At 45.3% G+C, this 14277-nt stretch overlaps 1 protein-coding gene across 5 annotated transcripts in view; it reads left to right on the top strand.

Moving 5' to 3' along the window:
* PARVB (parvin beta) overlaps positions 1-14277 on the top strand; it is a 121170-nt gene that overhangs the window by 83897 nt on the left and 22996 nt on the right. For all 5 annotated transcript variants that reach the window (XM_032781979.2, XM_032781983.2, XM_032781982.2 and 2 more), the window contains exons 6-8: positions 1081-1196; positions 8148-8206; positions 9938-9957. In XM_032781979.2, the coding sequence (XP_032637870.1) occupies positions 1081-1196; positions 8148-8206; positions 9938-9957 (195 nt within the window). The remainder of the gene's footprint in view (positions 1-1080; positions 1197-8147; positions 8207-9937; positions 9958-14277) is intronic.

Here is a 14277-nt window from a genome sequence, read left to right on the forward strand (position 1 = left end):
ACCAGACAAGAATTACAGTGCCCTGCCTCGCTCTGGTCCCCAAACTTCCCTGGAGGACCCCAAGACCCAGAAGCTCTGAGTCTTACCGGCAAGGGAAATAACCCACTTCCCTTCCCCCTCTCTCCCACCCAGATTTTCCTCTCTGGGCTAACCTGAGAGTACGGATGCAATCTCTTTACATCACAATACCAAGAAGCATGTCTCCTCTATCCCACAAAGAGACAAACCCAAATACAAGAAACAGAAATGATTCTCTCTTCCCCCTCCCACCAATTCCCTGGTGCTGCAGAGCTTACCTGAGAGAAAAAAACTCAAACAAGTCTTAAAAAGAAGCTTTATATAAAAAAAAAAGGAAGAAAAAAAGACATCAAATTCTCTGTGGCAGCGAGATAAGATCCAAGCTGGTAATTAAGCTTGGAGGTTCATGCTAGGCACCCACATTTTGGACGCTAAGGTCCAGATTTGGGAAAGAGGCTTATGATAATGTGGCTTATAAGCAGGTACACCATAGCCTGTGTAATTTTGCTACAGATGTATTCAGGGTGGGCATTCTCAAGAATAGGTCTGATTTAATACAATTGAGCAGATCTGAACTTGCTCAAGGAGATATGCTAATTCACTTTAATAGCTAATGCAATTTTGTACTTCTGTGGTGCCTTTTATGGATATGCACTACTTTGTTGATACAGTCAGCTGTAGGTCTGAGGCTGTGCGCACACCTAAATTACTACTGTACTCAGTTAGTACATGTAATATGCTCCCTCAGGTCCTTTACTCTTCCCTGAAGAGAGGGATGATCGGGACACTGGTCTGGTTTCAGTACTTGGCTCTACTTTTGACTTATTTTGTGCCTTTAGACAATCGGTTCCCTCCATTACCATATCTATAAAGTGGGGATAATATTTATCCAGTGGACACAGGTTAATTGAATTCTTAATGTTTGTAAAATTATTTTGAGATCATTATGTGACAGGACTAAAGTGTTGCCTTGCTAACCAATACAGTTTTTCAACCTTTTTTTCCACCCCTCAAAAGGCCGGTTATTTAAAATCTGTTTTCGACTTGTGTTTTTTACTTCAGCAATCCATGGCAAGAACCTAATTTCCATTCTCCACCTTCTGGTAGCTTTGGCCATGCATTTCCGGGCTCCCATTCGACTTCCTGAGCATGTTTCTGTGCAAGTGGTAGTTGTAAGGGTAAGTATGAACTCCCAAGTAAAGTTGTGTCATAATGGCTGCCATCCATTACCCTGATCACTCTGCGTATGTGCTGCAACCACTCCCCCACCATCTTTGTCTTCGTTATTTAGCTAATCCCTCCCCTGTGGTATTCAGGAGGCCTGAGTGGACGATCACAGTGTTCCCTTCTGGCTTTGGAATCTATGAATCTTACAATCTTTTATGATGTGTTCACAAGGTACCTAAAACAATATATCCCTAATAATGGTTGGGGCCTTCAGTTGCTAATGTCATAGAAAAAAATTAATAGTGCATAATGGAATTTCATGTCACAGAGCTCCATTTGTTGGCTTTTTAACTAAAGGTAAATCATTGTTACCTCCTGCTCATTGAAGAGGGAACCATTCAAACAGAAACAACACCAGGATCTGGGGAGAGGTTTAGAATCTCTTATTTTGAAGCCTCTTGTGTTTCCCGGGGACCAGTTCATCATGTCGGTTGTAACACTCTGGTTCCTTTGGTTCTGCATTTTGACCTTGATCATGGTCGTTCACAGCTCCGTTCCTCTGTTTGCTCTGCTCGACTGGGGAGATGGGTTAGACCCAAGGAACCCTGACTTCTAATCTATTGCTCTAAACATTGCAACAGTGCTTTCTGTCTTTGCTGCCTGATCCTGGCTTTTTTGCCCATTTCTTTTGGTCCACAAAGAGCATTTTGCTGCTCGCAGGGCATTCTCACTCTTTTTGTTTTTTGTCTCAGTTTCCATCATAACTCATTCACTCTTCCCAGACCACGTGGTTCTCTCTGGCTGATGAAGCTGCAAAAGCCCCAAAATGGGACCTGAACCCAGGTTTCCTGAACAGCTACTGTCCTACCAATCCAAGCCTTGTGGCTGGCTGCTTTCTCATGTCCTGCTTTAAATATTCAGTGTGATGGCCCATACAGTTATAATGTATGCATGGCTGCCAGCATTGACCATAGATTTGGCAGTAGCAGTGTGAGGTCACCCCTACTGTAGTGGGATTCATTTCAGGAATGAGATGATACATGGTGTAGTGGAACTGAGTCCCAGGCCTCTGCTCTGCAACCACAGATTATTCTTGTAAAATGAAATTAGACAATGACAGATAAGACATACAGTTTGGTTTAATTTAAACACTGATGTTTTTCAGGCTGCCAGCTGGAATGCTTAAGGTATGTCTTTGCTGAAGCTGGGAGCATGCCTCCCAGCCTAGGTAGACAGATCATGTTAGCTATGCTCAGCAGCAGGGGTGAAAGTAACTGAGGACACTTACTGGTACGGGGGGCCAGGAGGGCGGTGGCTCTGGCCCCTGGAAGGGATGGGGTAGGGGGTCAGCATCCCCTAGCCAGCCCTTGGCCCATGCCGTGCGGGGCTCCTGTGTTGATTTAAAGGGCCTGGAGCGCCGGATGCCGCTGCTGCAATAGCGGCAGTGGCATCTGGAGCCCCAGGCCCTTTTAAATCGTCGGCCCCAGGGCAGCTGCTCCCTTTGCTCCCCCATCCCCGGCTGTCAGCGGCCAGGGGAGGCAAAAGGGGCAGGGACATTAAGGCACCGCGGAGTCCTTTGCAGCAGCAGCGCTTTAACATTGCTGCCCCCCCACCCCCAGCAGCATGGATATTGCAGCATTGGTGGGGGCTCAGGCTAGTCTCCCAAGTACAATCCTAGTTTGAACCAAGCTAGCATGTGTCTGCACACTCCTAGCTCAGAGGGACAAGAGCATGTGTGTACAGGCAAGTCTCATCTTATGCTGGGGTTACGTTCCGCTGTCAGTGCATAAAGCGAAAATCGTGTATAGTCGAAATTACATTGAGTGTAATGGCAGGCAGAATCGCCCACACTACAGGTACAATATTCAAATTGTTATTTTTCTCTCTCTTTCTCTTTTTTTTTGCCAACCATGCAAAGCTGAATTCATGCATGTTAAATGCGCGTAAGATGAGACTTGCCTGTATGTACATATGCGCACTATGTATGTCATATCACTGAGAAATTTCTTTACATTTACTATCCTGATGTTACTGTCTTGTAGTATTTTAAAATACAGTATAGTATCCTGTATTTTAAGAGTTTCGAATAAGGTGCAAAATATTTGTAGTTGAACTTGTACGTGATGCAGTCTTAAGGAAATATATACCAGTTCAATAACGTATTTCGGTTTTTAAAGCTTGTATCAGCACTGATAACATTTTAAATCATACATATTAATAATAATAATGTATTGTGAGCATTGTATTGCCTAGAGGCTCCAGTCGCGATCAGGGCCCCATTAGACAAGGTGCTATAGAAATAGGATAATAGATGGTCCCGCCCCTGATCCTACAAACACTTTTATGTGCATTCAAGGCGATCACTCAACGTCATGGAAAGTGATTGCAGTATATAAGCATCTGCAGAATTTGGTCCTCATTTAAGAAAAGATGTGAGAAGTGACAGTCAGTGGGACTTAGACTCCTAAATCACTTAGGCACTTTTGACATTTTTACCCCTTAGAAAAGTCTTACCTTGATTTAGTTCAGCTCGTGCAAACTCCTAATGTAGACTCAGTTAAACTGGTTTAACTCTTGCTTAAAATTGGCTTGGCTTAGTTTGGTAATTTACCAACATAAGCCTTGTTTGAGGCCTTTTCTACACTACAAAAGCCTTGCCGGTATAGCGTTAGCAGCTGAGGCCCCTAGTGTAGACACATCTTACAGCAACAGAAGGAATTTTTCTGTTGGCATAGTAACACCCCCTCCCCAAACCATATTAGCTATGTCAACAGAAGCCCCCTTTTGTGGATATAGCTGCATCTACACTGGGGGATTAGCTGGCATGAAGATAAGTGGCTATAGGATTTTTTTTTCACACCCCAACCAATTTAGGTGTGCTAGCAGAACTTTGTAGTTTAGACCTGGCCTCAGTATGTCCACTTTGGAATTTTGGATGGGTTAACTAAATCAGCTTTAAATTGATTTAGGCCAGGTCTCCTTGACAGATTTTTTTTGTCAGAATAGCAATGTTGGTCAGAGGTGTGAAAAAACCACACCTCCTAGCCTATATGGCTATGCTGCATAACCCCCGATGCAGACACAGCTATGGGTAAATGTAGTCGTTGGTGCCTGGTGTCTTAGGGATGTGTGATCCCTTAAAGAAGTGTTTTGCCTTGTTTAAGGCTAAATGTGTGAGTGGGGTGGATTAGAGTAGGCTTGCCGGCATTTACATGGCTGGTTCAGAAGTCTGCAAGGTAAACCTGCAGTCGCTTCCCTAGGGAGAGAGTGTGGTCAAATGTATAAAGCATGGGACTAGGATTCAGGAAACTGGGTTCTGTTCCTGGCTTTTGCTATGTGACTTTGTTTCCTGAGATGCTGAGCACTCACAGCTACAACTGAAGTCAGTGCCTCTGAAACTCCTGCCTTACCTTCCTTATTTCTCAGTGTCCTCAGCTTTTAGATGGGGATAATATATCCACATTGATGAAGCACTTTGATCTATGGGTGAAAACCCTGCAATAATGCTAAATATTAACAACAAATAACCTGGTAGCCACTCAGTGATCTAGTAGGTCTTTTCCTTCTCTGGTTTCTATGAGCCTACCCAATGAAATAAAACAAATTTATCATAGCATCATGCTGCAGGTGAGAGGAAGTAGTCTATGCAGGTCCTGAAAGATGTAATGCCCTTTCTACCATTTCTTTAAAACACTGATTTGGATTTGAGGAGAAAGGCTAATGCTTTCCCGTGCTTCCTGGATTCAGTTATTCAGTTAAAGGTGGGGACATGTAGGATCTGGAAAAACTGTGCAATTTGATCTGGGTTTATACCTCGTAGTCTTTTGAGTGCATGCTGCACAGTATATGCAGAATGCAAGCTTATGTTTAAAAGAGGTCTTTCTGCTTTCTCTCCCTTCGCAGGAGGAACTATAATCTCTGTACCACACATAGCAAGAAATATATTTCACATAACAGAGAGATTAGTACAGCATAAACATACACTTGCTACTTAATAACTGTATTATGACAGACTCCACAAGATGGCAGTGTGTCTAACTTCAGGGTGGGTTGTTGCAAAATCAGTATTAATTGTCTCTTGAAATTGATCAGTGGTATTATTTTGTTTCTTTTTTAAATGCTTTGTGTATGAAATATAAACTGTTTTTAGCATGACAATCTGACTTTTACAGTTACTCATGAAGTCTTGAGCTGAAGTTAACTTGGTGTTTTATACAACTCTATGAGTAGCTGCCTTGGATACTGAGTTAGCTGGGCTAAGGTTGCACCTGCTGAACAGCTTTAAGATATGAGTTGTTCAGCACTCTCCCTCTCAAAAAGAGGAAACCCTTGATATACCTGCCTAAAGCAGAGAACTGAAAATCCTGAGGCTTTTCTCCCAGCTGGCTTCCCCCTTCTCGAGTTTTAACTTTCATTTGAAAGATAAATCACATCAGTTAATTTTTTATAATAGAGAAATATTTTAAATCAAGAGACTATATAAAGACTTATTCATAAATCATCATAACGGCAGTGCTTAAGTCCATTATGCATAGTGTCTGTGGGATTATATTCAAGGCTTACCTGGATGGAGTCTATCTCTCTCCTAGTCCACTTAATGTTACAAATGTGCAGCACATCTGGCCTCAGTGGTACTAAAAGGTTTTTGGGGGTATATCTGAGATAATCCTCCAACCAGGGCTGGCTCCAGGGTTTTTGCTGCCCCAAGCAGCAAAAAAAACAGGCTGCGGTCGTGATCTGCAGCTCTACCGCCGCCGCTTCAGTCTTTGGCGGCAATTCGGCGGCAGGTCCTTCACTCTGAGAGGGAATGAGGGACCTGCCGCCGAATTGCTGCCGAAGAGCCGGGCGTGCTGCCCCTTCTCTGTCACCGCCTAAAGCACCTGTTTGCTGGGCTGATGCCTGGAGCCAGCCCTGCCTCCAACGGCTGGAGTCCCAAGTCAGAGGCTGGAGGTGAGGAAGGTATGTGGTGTTCATGGAAAAATAAGTCTATTCCGTGATTGCAATGTAAAGGGTTAGGACCAAACCTTGATCACTTGTGCCTGGGCTGGCTGGGTCCACGGGACTAGGCGCCAAGACTGCTGTAGGACCAGCATGCTCAGCTCCTAAAAATCAGCATTTTTTCCTGCAGTGACTGTTCCCAGCCAACCCAGGAGCAGGATTCACTTCTGTTCTTCCTTTTTAACATTTAAGGCGCGTTATTCACCAGCTTTACTTTCTGAATTCATTCACTCATAGCTATTGCTTCCTGCCTCTGGGCTGTAAGATGGCTGAAGGCTGCAGAAGCCAATCTAGGAAGCAGAGCAGAGGAATGATGGGATGGAAACAAGGCAGCAGTTGCTTGGCACTCAGTGTTGGCACTCACTCAGACTTCCTTATTTGTCCATCCCTGTGGTCATGGTCATCCCATCTTACATTATTAGACCATCCAGGCAGTAATCCTTTGGCCACCTGGTGGGTCCAAAATCAGATGTATTCATGAGATGGATTTGATGCGTTCTTTAGACACAGTGGGACAGGTACCCTCAGTACAGTACAGGGCCAGGCCCTAGAGAGGAGACATGACAGCAAAGTGACAGGAGATAACAGCTGCTTCCAACATTGCCCCAGGCCAGGCTCGCTGGTTCACTAGAAACAGCAAATCTGTTCTTGTTTTGTAAAGAAGGTATGACAGGAAGGAATTCCTGCAATGGCTCTTGGGTTAAACGAAATGCTTCAGAGAGGGGTGCCTCTTTTCGGTGCTGTTTTTGTTAACCATTTCTTGTTGATGTTTGTGGTTCAACTGTCAAGAATGAATGAGAGGGCATGGGAGGAATAGGAGGGTTTCACGCCTGGCGGTGGTTTGCCTCGGATATCAGAATTAGAGTTAGTCCTGAAGCAGCAGGCCAAGTTAACCAAGTCATAAGACAATTTGACAAGACTCGCTTGGAAGTCAGCTGCTGGGATCTGAGCTCTTTAAGACAGCATCTAAAGCTGTGAGAGAAAGAAGAGGAAAAAAATTCTCTTCCTTCAGAGGGGAAATGATGTATCCCTTAATTTTGTAGGGTACCTATGTAGTCAGTGGAAGGGCAAGTTATGAATGCAAGTAAGTTAGTAAAAACACTGGCTCTGCATTGAGTTAGAAAACTACTATATGGGAGGACCCAATTACAGCAATGAAATGTGTCCCCAAGGCTCCAACATGGCACAGGGGTATGCTTAAAGCACAGCTTGGTCTCATCTACAGTATAAAGGCCATGTTTGAACAGAGTCTGGGGAAACCTGTTTTGTAACTGGGTCTCACCACGCACTAGCTCTCTGTAGGGCAGAGCAGATCTTAGTCATGCAGAAAATCATCCTGAAAAGACCAATAAAAGGGAAATAACTTCCATTATAAAATAGTCAGTCTTCCCCCCCCCGCCCGACAATTCCTCAGTGAATTTGTTACTCCTGAAAGAGAGAGACTGACTCAACCACATTTAAATTCCTGTGCTGGGCAAACTTCCCTCACACACTGGTAGCTCTGCCAGTGCTCCTCAACCCTGACCTCTGGTAACAACCCTTGTTATCCCAGCCTCAGACTGCTCTGGGGTCTGCCAACTCATTTAAACCATTTGTTGATGTTTGTGTCATGAACAGATATCCACTGGGGACTTCAGATGGAATTGATAAACTCTCTCTCTAATTTGTGATCCAGGTGGAATTTAGACTTCTGTTGCCTGAGGAGACTTGCCAGTGAATTTATGGGCTGCAGATATATGCCTCCTAAGCATTCATTTGGCTGTCAGTCTGATAAATGCCACTGTGCTAAATCGTAACCCCTTGTGTCAGTTCCTTGCCCCATCTCTACAGAAACTTAATTTTAAAAGCTAGATAAAATGTGTGCTCTCCTTTGGGATGCTTGTGGGAACGGGATGCTGCAGAACGCTTATGCACTCCTCCTCCATTACAGTTCCACTTTCTAACTTTTATATCTTGTTTTCCAGAAACGGGAAGGCCTTCTCCAGACAGCTCATGTTACAGAGGAACTCACAACCACGACAGAGTAAGCAGAAAATCCTTATCCATCTGACAGAGGGGAGCATGAGTGTGTGTGGGCGGAGTAGAGGGGGAGCGGAGCGTAGGGAGTATATATGGTGTATCATTACTCAAACAGAATTTTTATGCTCTTTTATTTTATCAGATTAACTGACTCTGTGAAACCCTTAATACACAACTTTTTTCATGCAGAAGCCACTTTATTGCTGGAAATACATTGCAAAGGAAAAATATTTTCCCTTAACAAATGATTTTAGCTTTACCCTAATATGTCATTGATGATCTTTGTGCAACAATTTTTTGCTGTCTCCTTTACCCCCTCTGTATAATCCATTTCTGTCCATCCTTATTGCACCACACTGTTAAAAAAGCAGTATAGGGAATTTGGGGAGGATCCACAAGATGCTTCCTTGAGGCACCTCCTCAAAATTTACTAACTGCTTTCACATAAAAATAGAGCGTGGGAAGGATTTGTGCTAAGTTTTCCCCATTCTCGTGCTGCACAGTGGGAGCTCAGCAGCATAGTCCCTTTAATCTTTGCAGCTGATCTATGTTGCTTTCTGTTTTTACAGTTCTGCCAAAGGAAAAGGGATAGAAATGCACTTTGGCTAAAAATGAAAGCTCAGACTCTCCATCATGGGGCCTAAAGGCAGTGTTAACAAGGGGCTTACATGAGCCCTCTCCAGCTCATCAGTGTCTAGGCTCCCTGTAGGGATGTCTCAACCTTTTATCATTCTGTAGCTAAGTGGACTACCAGGTGGTTTGCTCTGTGGGGGTCCTTTTGGATGAAACCTTCAGAAATGAGGGCACAGCTTTCTGTGTAGATATTAAAGCTCTTATGGTCCTTTTAAGGAGAATGGAAGTTTGCCATGGTGCCTTTGGCCAAAATTACTCTCCTTCCTCCAGCTTGTGCAGTGTGCTTGGCAGTCCTCTCTCTCGGAGTGGCTGCGGTTCAGTGGTACTGGATATAGTTTGTAAAGTGTCTCGTTTTAGGGGGAAAGGTGCTAGTGTGTGTATGTAATTGTGTATATTTTTATATGGTGTAGATCTAAATAAATAAGACACCTATCTAAAATCCTAAGTGCTCTGATACAAGTTAGAAATACACCTCCTCCCGCCCCAAACCTAAACCCATAACAGTCAACAAAACTAAACCCTGTACAGAACTCCCACAAAACTCTTCTATACATATAGATGGGCCAGATTCTAAGCTTATGTAAATCTGCATAGCTCCATTGACTGCACCAGCTTGATTCATGTGTAGTATGTGCATATGTTATTTCCATAACATACAAATATGCAAACCATATATAAGCTATATATATAGATATTTTTTCTCTAAATTAAACTGTGATATACCTAACCATGGCAATGCTTATTCTGAACTGTGTAATGCAATCTATTATCTAAATGTATACACAGATTTGGTATATAATAATATCTATTGATTCATTCACCCTTAGACTTGGAAAAGTAATTATGCTTTTTGCATCATTGGGCCTCACTGATCTTGGTGTAACTCCACTGACATCAGTGGTGTTACACCCAGGATAAATTTGGCCCATTCTCTTCCTCCAGCATGTTGAGTCTAATTCTGTTGGGTGCTGAGACTTGTACCTCAGTGAGGGTCAAGGGTCCTTAGCACCGCACAGGATCAGGTCCATTAAGCCCAGAGTCTTTTCATTGAAGGTAATGATTCATGAACTAAATGTATGTTTTCTCATGTTCTCACTTGCAGGATGATGATGGGAAGATTTGGTAAGTAACACATTAACCTTTGGAAGTTGCCTTATCAAACACAGTGACAAAGCATCTCTATGTTTCTTATAAGTGTATCTCAGGTAGCCCAGGTCAATGGAGCAGGCTATTGAACAGGGCAGGAGCACATGGCTGGGACAGCTCTGTTACTGGCTGTGGGGAGTCCTGCCTGAAGCGCCAGGGAGGAGTGGGGAATAGAGCACAAAGAACAGCTACCGAAAGAGCCAGAACTACTACTTTCGAGTGATATCCCTGTGGGTGATCCACTGTGGGTGCGGCAGCACCTTTGCGTCTGGAGTCGGAGATCTTCAATAGCAGTGCCCGTCAGACTGCAGATGTGCACCTCTCCTGCCCCATGCTGTGCAGTCTGACCGCCCACGGTTCCTTCTTTACCACCTGTGGTCTGGAACAGAACAGTTAGCAGATCCTACTTCGTAATTTAGATAGTCTCTTACCTGTTTTTCCCTCTCATAGTTAGTTAGCTCCTTCATTTTCTTTTCTTCTCCTTCATCCTTAAAAAAAAAAAAAAAAAAGTCATTAGTTTTTTGTTTTCCCTAATTCCTGTCAGGGATGCCACTCCCTCACCCTAATGCCTGGCTCCTCTGGGTTTAAGAGACCCTCACACTCAGTAAGGTTGTCTGCCGACCCTCACTCCCTTCCCGCGCGTAAGGGAAGATCATCCTCTGACCAGGCTGACACCTAAGAAGAGAGTGGTCCCTCCCTTAGCTCCTGAGGTGCAAACTGCAAGAATGCCATCCCCAGCTAGATCCGTGGTGCTAACGGCTTCTGACCAGAGGCACAAAGCTGCTCCTACATTACATCTACACTACAGCCAGGATCGAGGCTCTGAGATCGATCCACAGGAGGTCGATTTAGCCGGTCTAGTGAAGACCCACCAAAAATCAAGAGCAGATCGCTCTCCATTCGGCAGGAGCAGCTCTAGACGTTTCGCCGCCCCAAGCACGGCAGCATGCCACGGGGGATGCTCTGCCGGTCGCCGGTCCCGCAGCTCCGATGGACCTCCCGCAGGCGTGCCTGCGGAGGGTTCGCTGGTTTCGCAGTTTTGGAGGACCTCCCGCAGGCAGGACCGGGAGGTCCACTGGAGCCGCGGGACCAGCGGACCCTCTCCAGACATGCCGCCGAAGGCTGCCTGCCTGCCACCCTCCTGGCGACCGGCAGAGTGCCCCCCACGGCATGCCACCCCAAGCACGTGCTTGGCGTGCTGGGGCCTGGAGTGCCCCTGCCAGTCGGCCCCTGTTCTCTACACCCCCCCCCCCATGCTCTCAGTTCTGAGAGAGACTCTGGCGGGGTTGCAAACTCCTACAAGCTATGGCTTCAAAAAGTTCTCTGACGCCATCTGCTGATTCTTTTCCATATCACACCTCAGCATCATGCTCAACACAGGCAATGACCAGAGATCACTCTCAGGAGTTCACACAGCTGTCAGGCCTCACAATATCTGACACTCCAGATTCTCCACTCCTCAGACAGGAGGTGTCGCAAGTTTCACCCACTTCTCAATTGACACATTCTTTGTGCTCTCCCAAAAGGACAGCATCTCCTGATGTCGAGTAGGACATGGGTGATTATCAAGACTCTCTTGCCCCATCAACATCAGGGCAACTGACATCAACTTATCAGCCTTACCCTGCGGCAATTCAGGGCACCCAGCCTTTTCAGGGGCCCCCATGGATGCAACCATATATTCCCTCAACAAAAATTGCCCTACCTATTAATGGTGCACTACTTGAACCTGCAAACCTTCTTTGGCAGACTCCAGCCTCTATCCCCGCTACATGCAAACGGGCAGATAGGAAATATTATGTACCTGCAAAAAAATGTGGAGTTTTGTTTTCACATCCTGCCCCGAATTCCCTCATGGTGAATGTGGTGTAAGAGAGAGGCCATCAATGCCAGTCCCGATCTGGTCATCCTGACCAAGACTGGAAATATTTAGATCTTTTGGGCAGAAAATCCTATTCATCTGCTACCCTCCAATTTTGAATTTCCAACTACAAGGCCCTTATGGCCAAATATCATTATAAAATTTATTCTAAGCTGGAGGCACTTTACCAGGATCTGCCAGAGGGAAAAAAGGGAACAATTCCTGCCCCTCATTTCAGAAGGTCACTTAATAGTCTGCGTGACCCTGAAGGCCTCCCTGGACTCAGCTGATACAGCTGCCTAGTCTATTGCTACTGTGGTAATAATGCAACGTGCATCATGGTTGCATCTTTCAAGATTCCCTAAGGAGGTGCAATATACGGTCGAGGATCTCCCATTAGAGGGACAAAAACTCTTTTCTGAGTGCACGGACAACTCCTTACACATTGAAAGATCCTGAGCCACTCTAAAATCTCTCAGTATATATATGCCACAGTCACAACAAAGATCAGGAAAATATCAGCTCCCTCCACGATCTCACCCTCTGCCATACTACTCACAGTGGCAGTTTGACAACCAACATCGACGTCACCGATCTGACGGGCACAGACAATTGCCTGCATGAGGCACATTGTCCCACACACCCTCTAATAAGCAGGAAATTTGAAGGTGTTGTTGAGGTCCAGAGAACCTCCTGCCTGCTCCAGTTGCCCATACCATCTGTACCGCCATCTACACACCAACAGTTTGGCAACTGCCTAGCTCAATTTTTACCATCTTGGATGCTCATTGCCTTGGACAGGTGGGTCCTGGAAATAATAAAGGAAGGTTACTCCATCCCCTTCCTAGCTATACCATCCTGCCAACTCCCCTCCCCCTTCAGGGACCCCTCTCACAAGCCAATTCTGGAGTGGGAGGTGAGACATCTTCAACTGGGAGCCATAGAACTAGTCCCTCCACAACACAGAGGATGCGATTTCTACTCTCACAACTTCCTGATACAAAGCAAGTCTGAGGGTTAGCGCCCCATCCTAGACCTTCTGAATCTCAACAAGTTTGTCAAATTACAGCATTTCAAGATGGTCACCCTATCCACCATCATCCCAGCACTGGAACAGGGGGATTGGTTCTCGGCCTTTGACCTACAGGATGCGTACTTTCATATTGCAATACACCCTGCTCACAGACGTTTCCTACAATTCATCATTGGCCATGGTCACTACCAGTATAGGGTACTACCCTTCAGACTATCCACAGCTCGTGACTTTTTTCCAAAGTACTCGCAGTGGTCATGGCCTTCCTCTGCAAACAAGGCATCACCATTTCTCCGTATCTAAATGACTGTCTTCTCAAAGTGCCATCTGAGAGTGAAATGCTCCTAGCAGTCCACACTACAATGACACTCGTTACAAAACTGGGCCTCCTTGTTAATTTTGAAAACTCCACACTAACTCCAGTGCAAACGCTGGAATGCATTGGTGCTCTATTCAATGCCAAGTGGTCAAGAGCGTTTTTATCACCTCATAGGTTCACAGTGATAACACAACTACTCTCAACCACCGGGGCATGCTCCCAAATCCCAGCTCTACATGCCTCCAACATCTGGGACCTATGGCTGCCGCTACTTTTGTGGTCAAACACACAAGGCTGAACATGCGGTGTCTTCAGGGCTGGCTCCATACAGTATATCTTCCTCACAAGCACAGCATGCAAAAACTCCTGTCCATGCCAACCCAGGTCAAGGACTCACTGCTGTGGTAGACATATCCTGACAATGTCTATGCTAGAGTCCCTTTTCTGCAACCTCAGCCTGCTGTGATACTTACCACTGATGCCTCCCTCTTCGACTGGGGAGTGAATCTATGCAAGCACACTATGCAGAGCACATGGATGCTCACTGAGTCCACCTTACACGTCAATCTCCTGGAACTGAGGGTGGTCTGCAATGCCTACAAACATTTCCTACCACTCCTATATAGTAGCATGGAATAGCTTCCCTTTTGTCTCCCTCCTCACCCTGTTCTCCCGTGGTGCAGATTCTGCTACAGCATGTGCCATATTGTGCAGTAGTTCTGTGCCTTTAGAATGAAAAGCAAGCATTTTGGTATTGCATCTGTTTAACTTTTTTCCTTTCTTCATAGCGTCTCTCACACTGTTTGTTTGGGACTAGGTGCATCATCTCGTTGTTTAAAATAATGAGAAATAATCTTCAAGGCATGTGATCCATGAAGGACTTAGAAGGCCTAGGTTGAAATCCCTCCTCCGCCACAAACTCTGTGACCTTGGGCAGGTCACGCAACTTCACTGTGCCTCTATTTCCCTTCTGTGAAATGAGAAGAGTAGCACTCCCCTCTCTCCTAGAAGTGTTGTGTAATTAACTATATTAAAGATGCTGAGATGCTGAGATATTATGGTGACTTGGGGGGGGGGGAGCGG

This window comes from Chelonoidis abingdonii, chromosome 1 (assembly GCF_003597395.2).
Source record: "Chelonoidis abingdonii isolate Lonesome George chromosome 1, CheloAbing_2.0, whole genome shotgun sequence".
Classification (NCBI taxonomy): domain Eukaryota; kingdom Metazoa; phylum Chordata; order Testudines; family Testudinidae; genus Chelonoidis; species Chelonoidis abingdonii.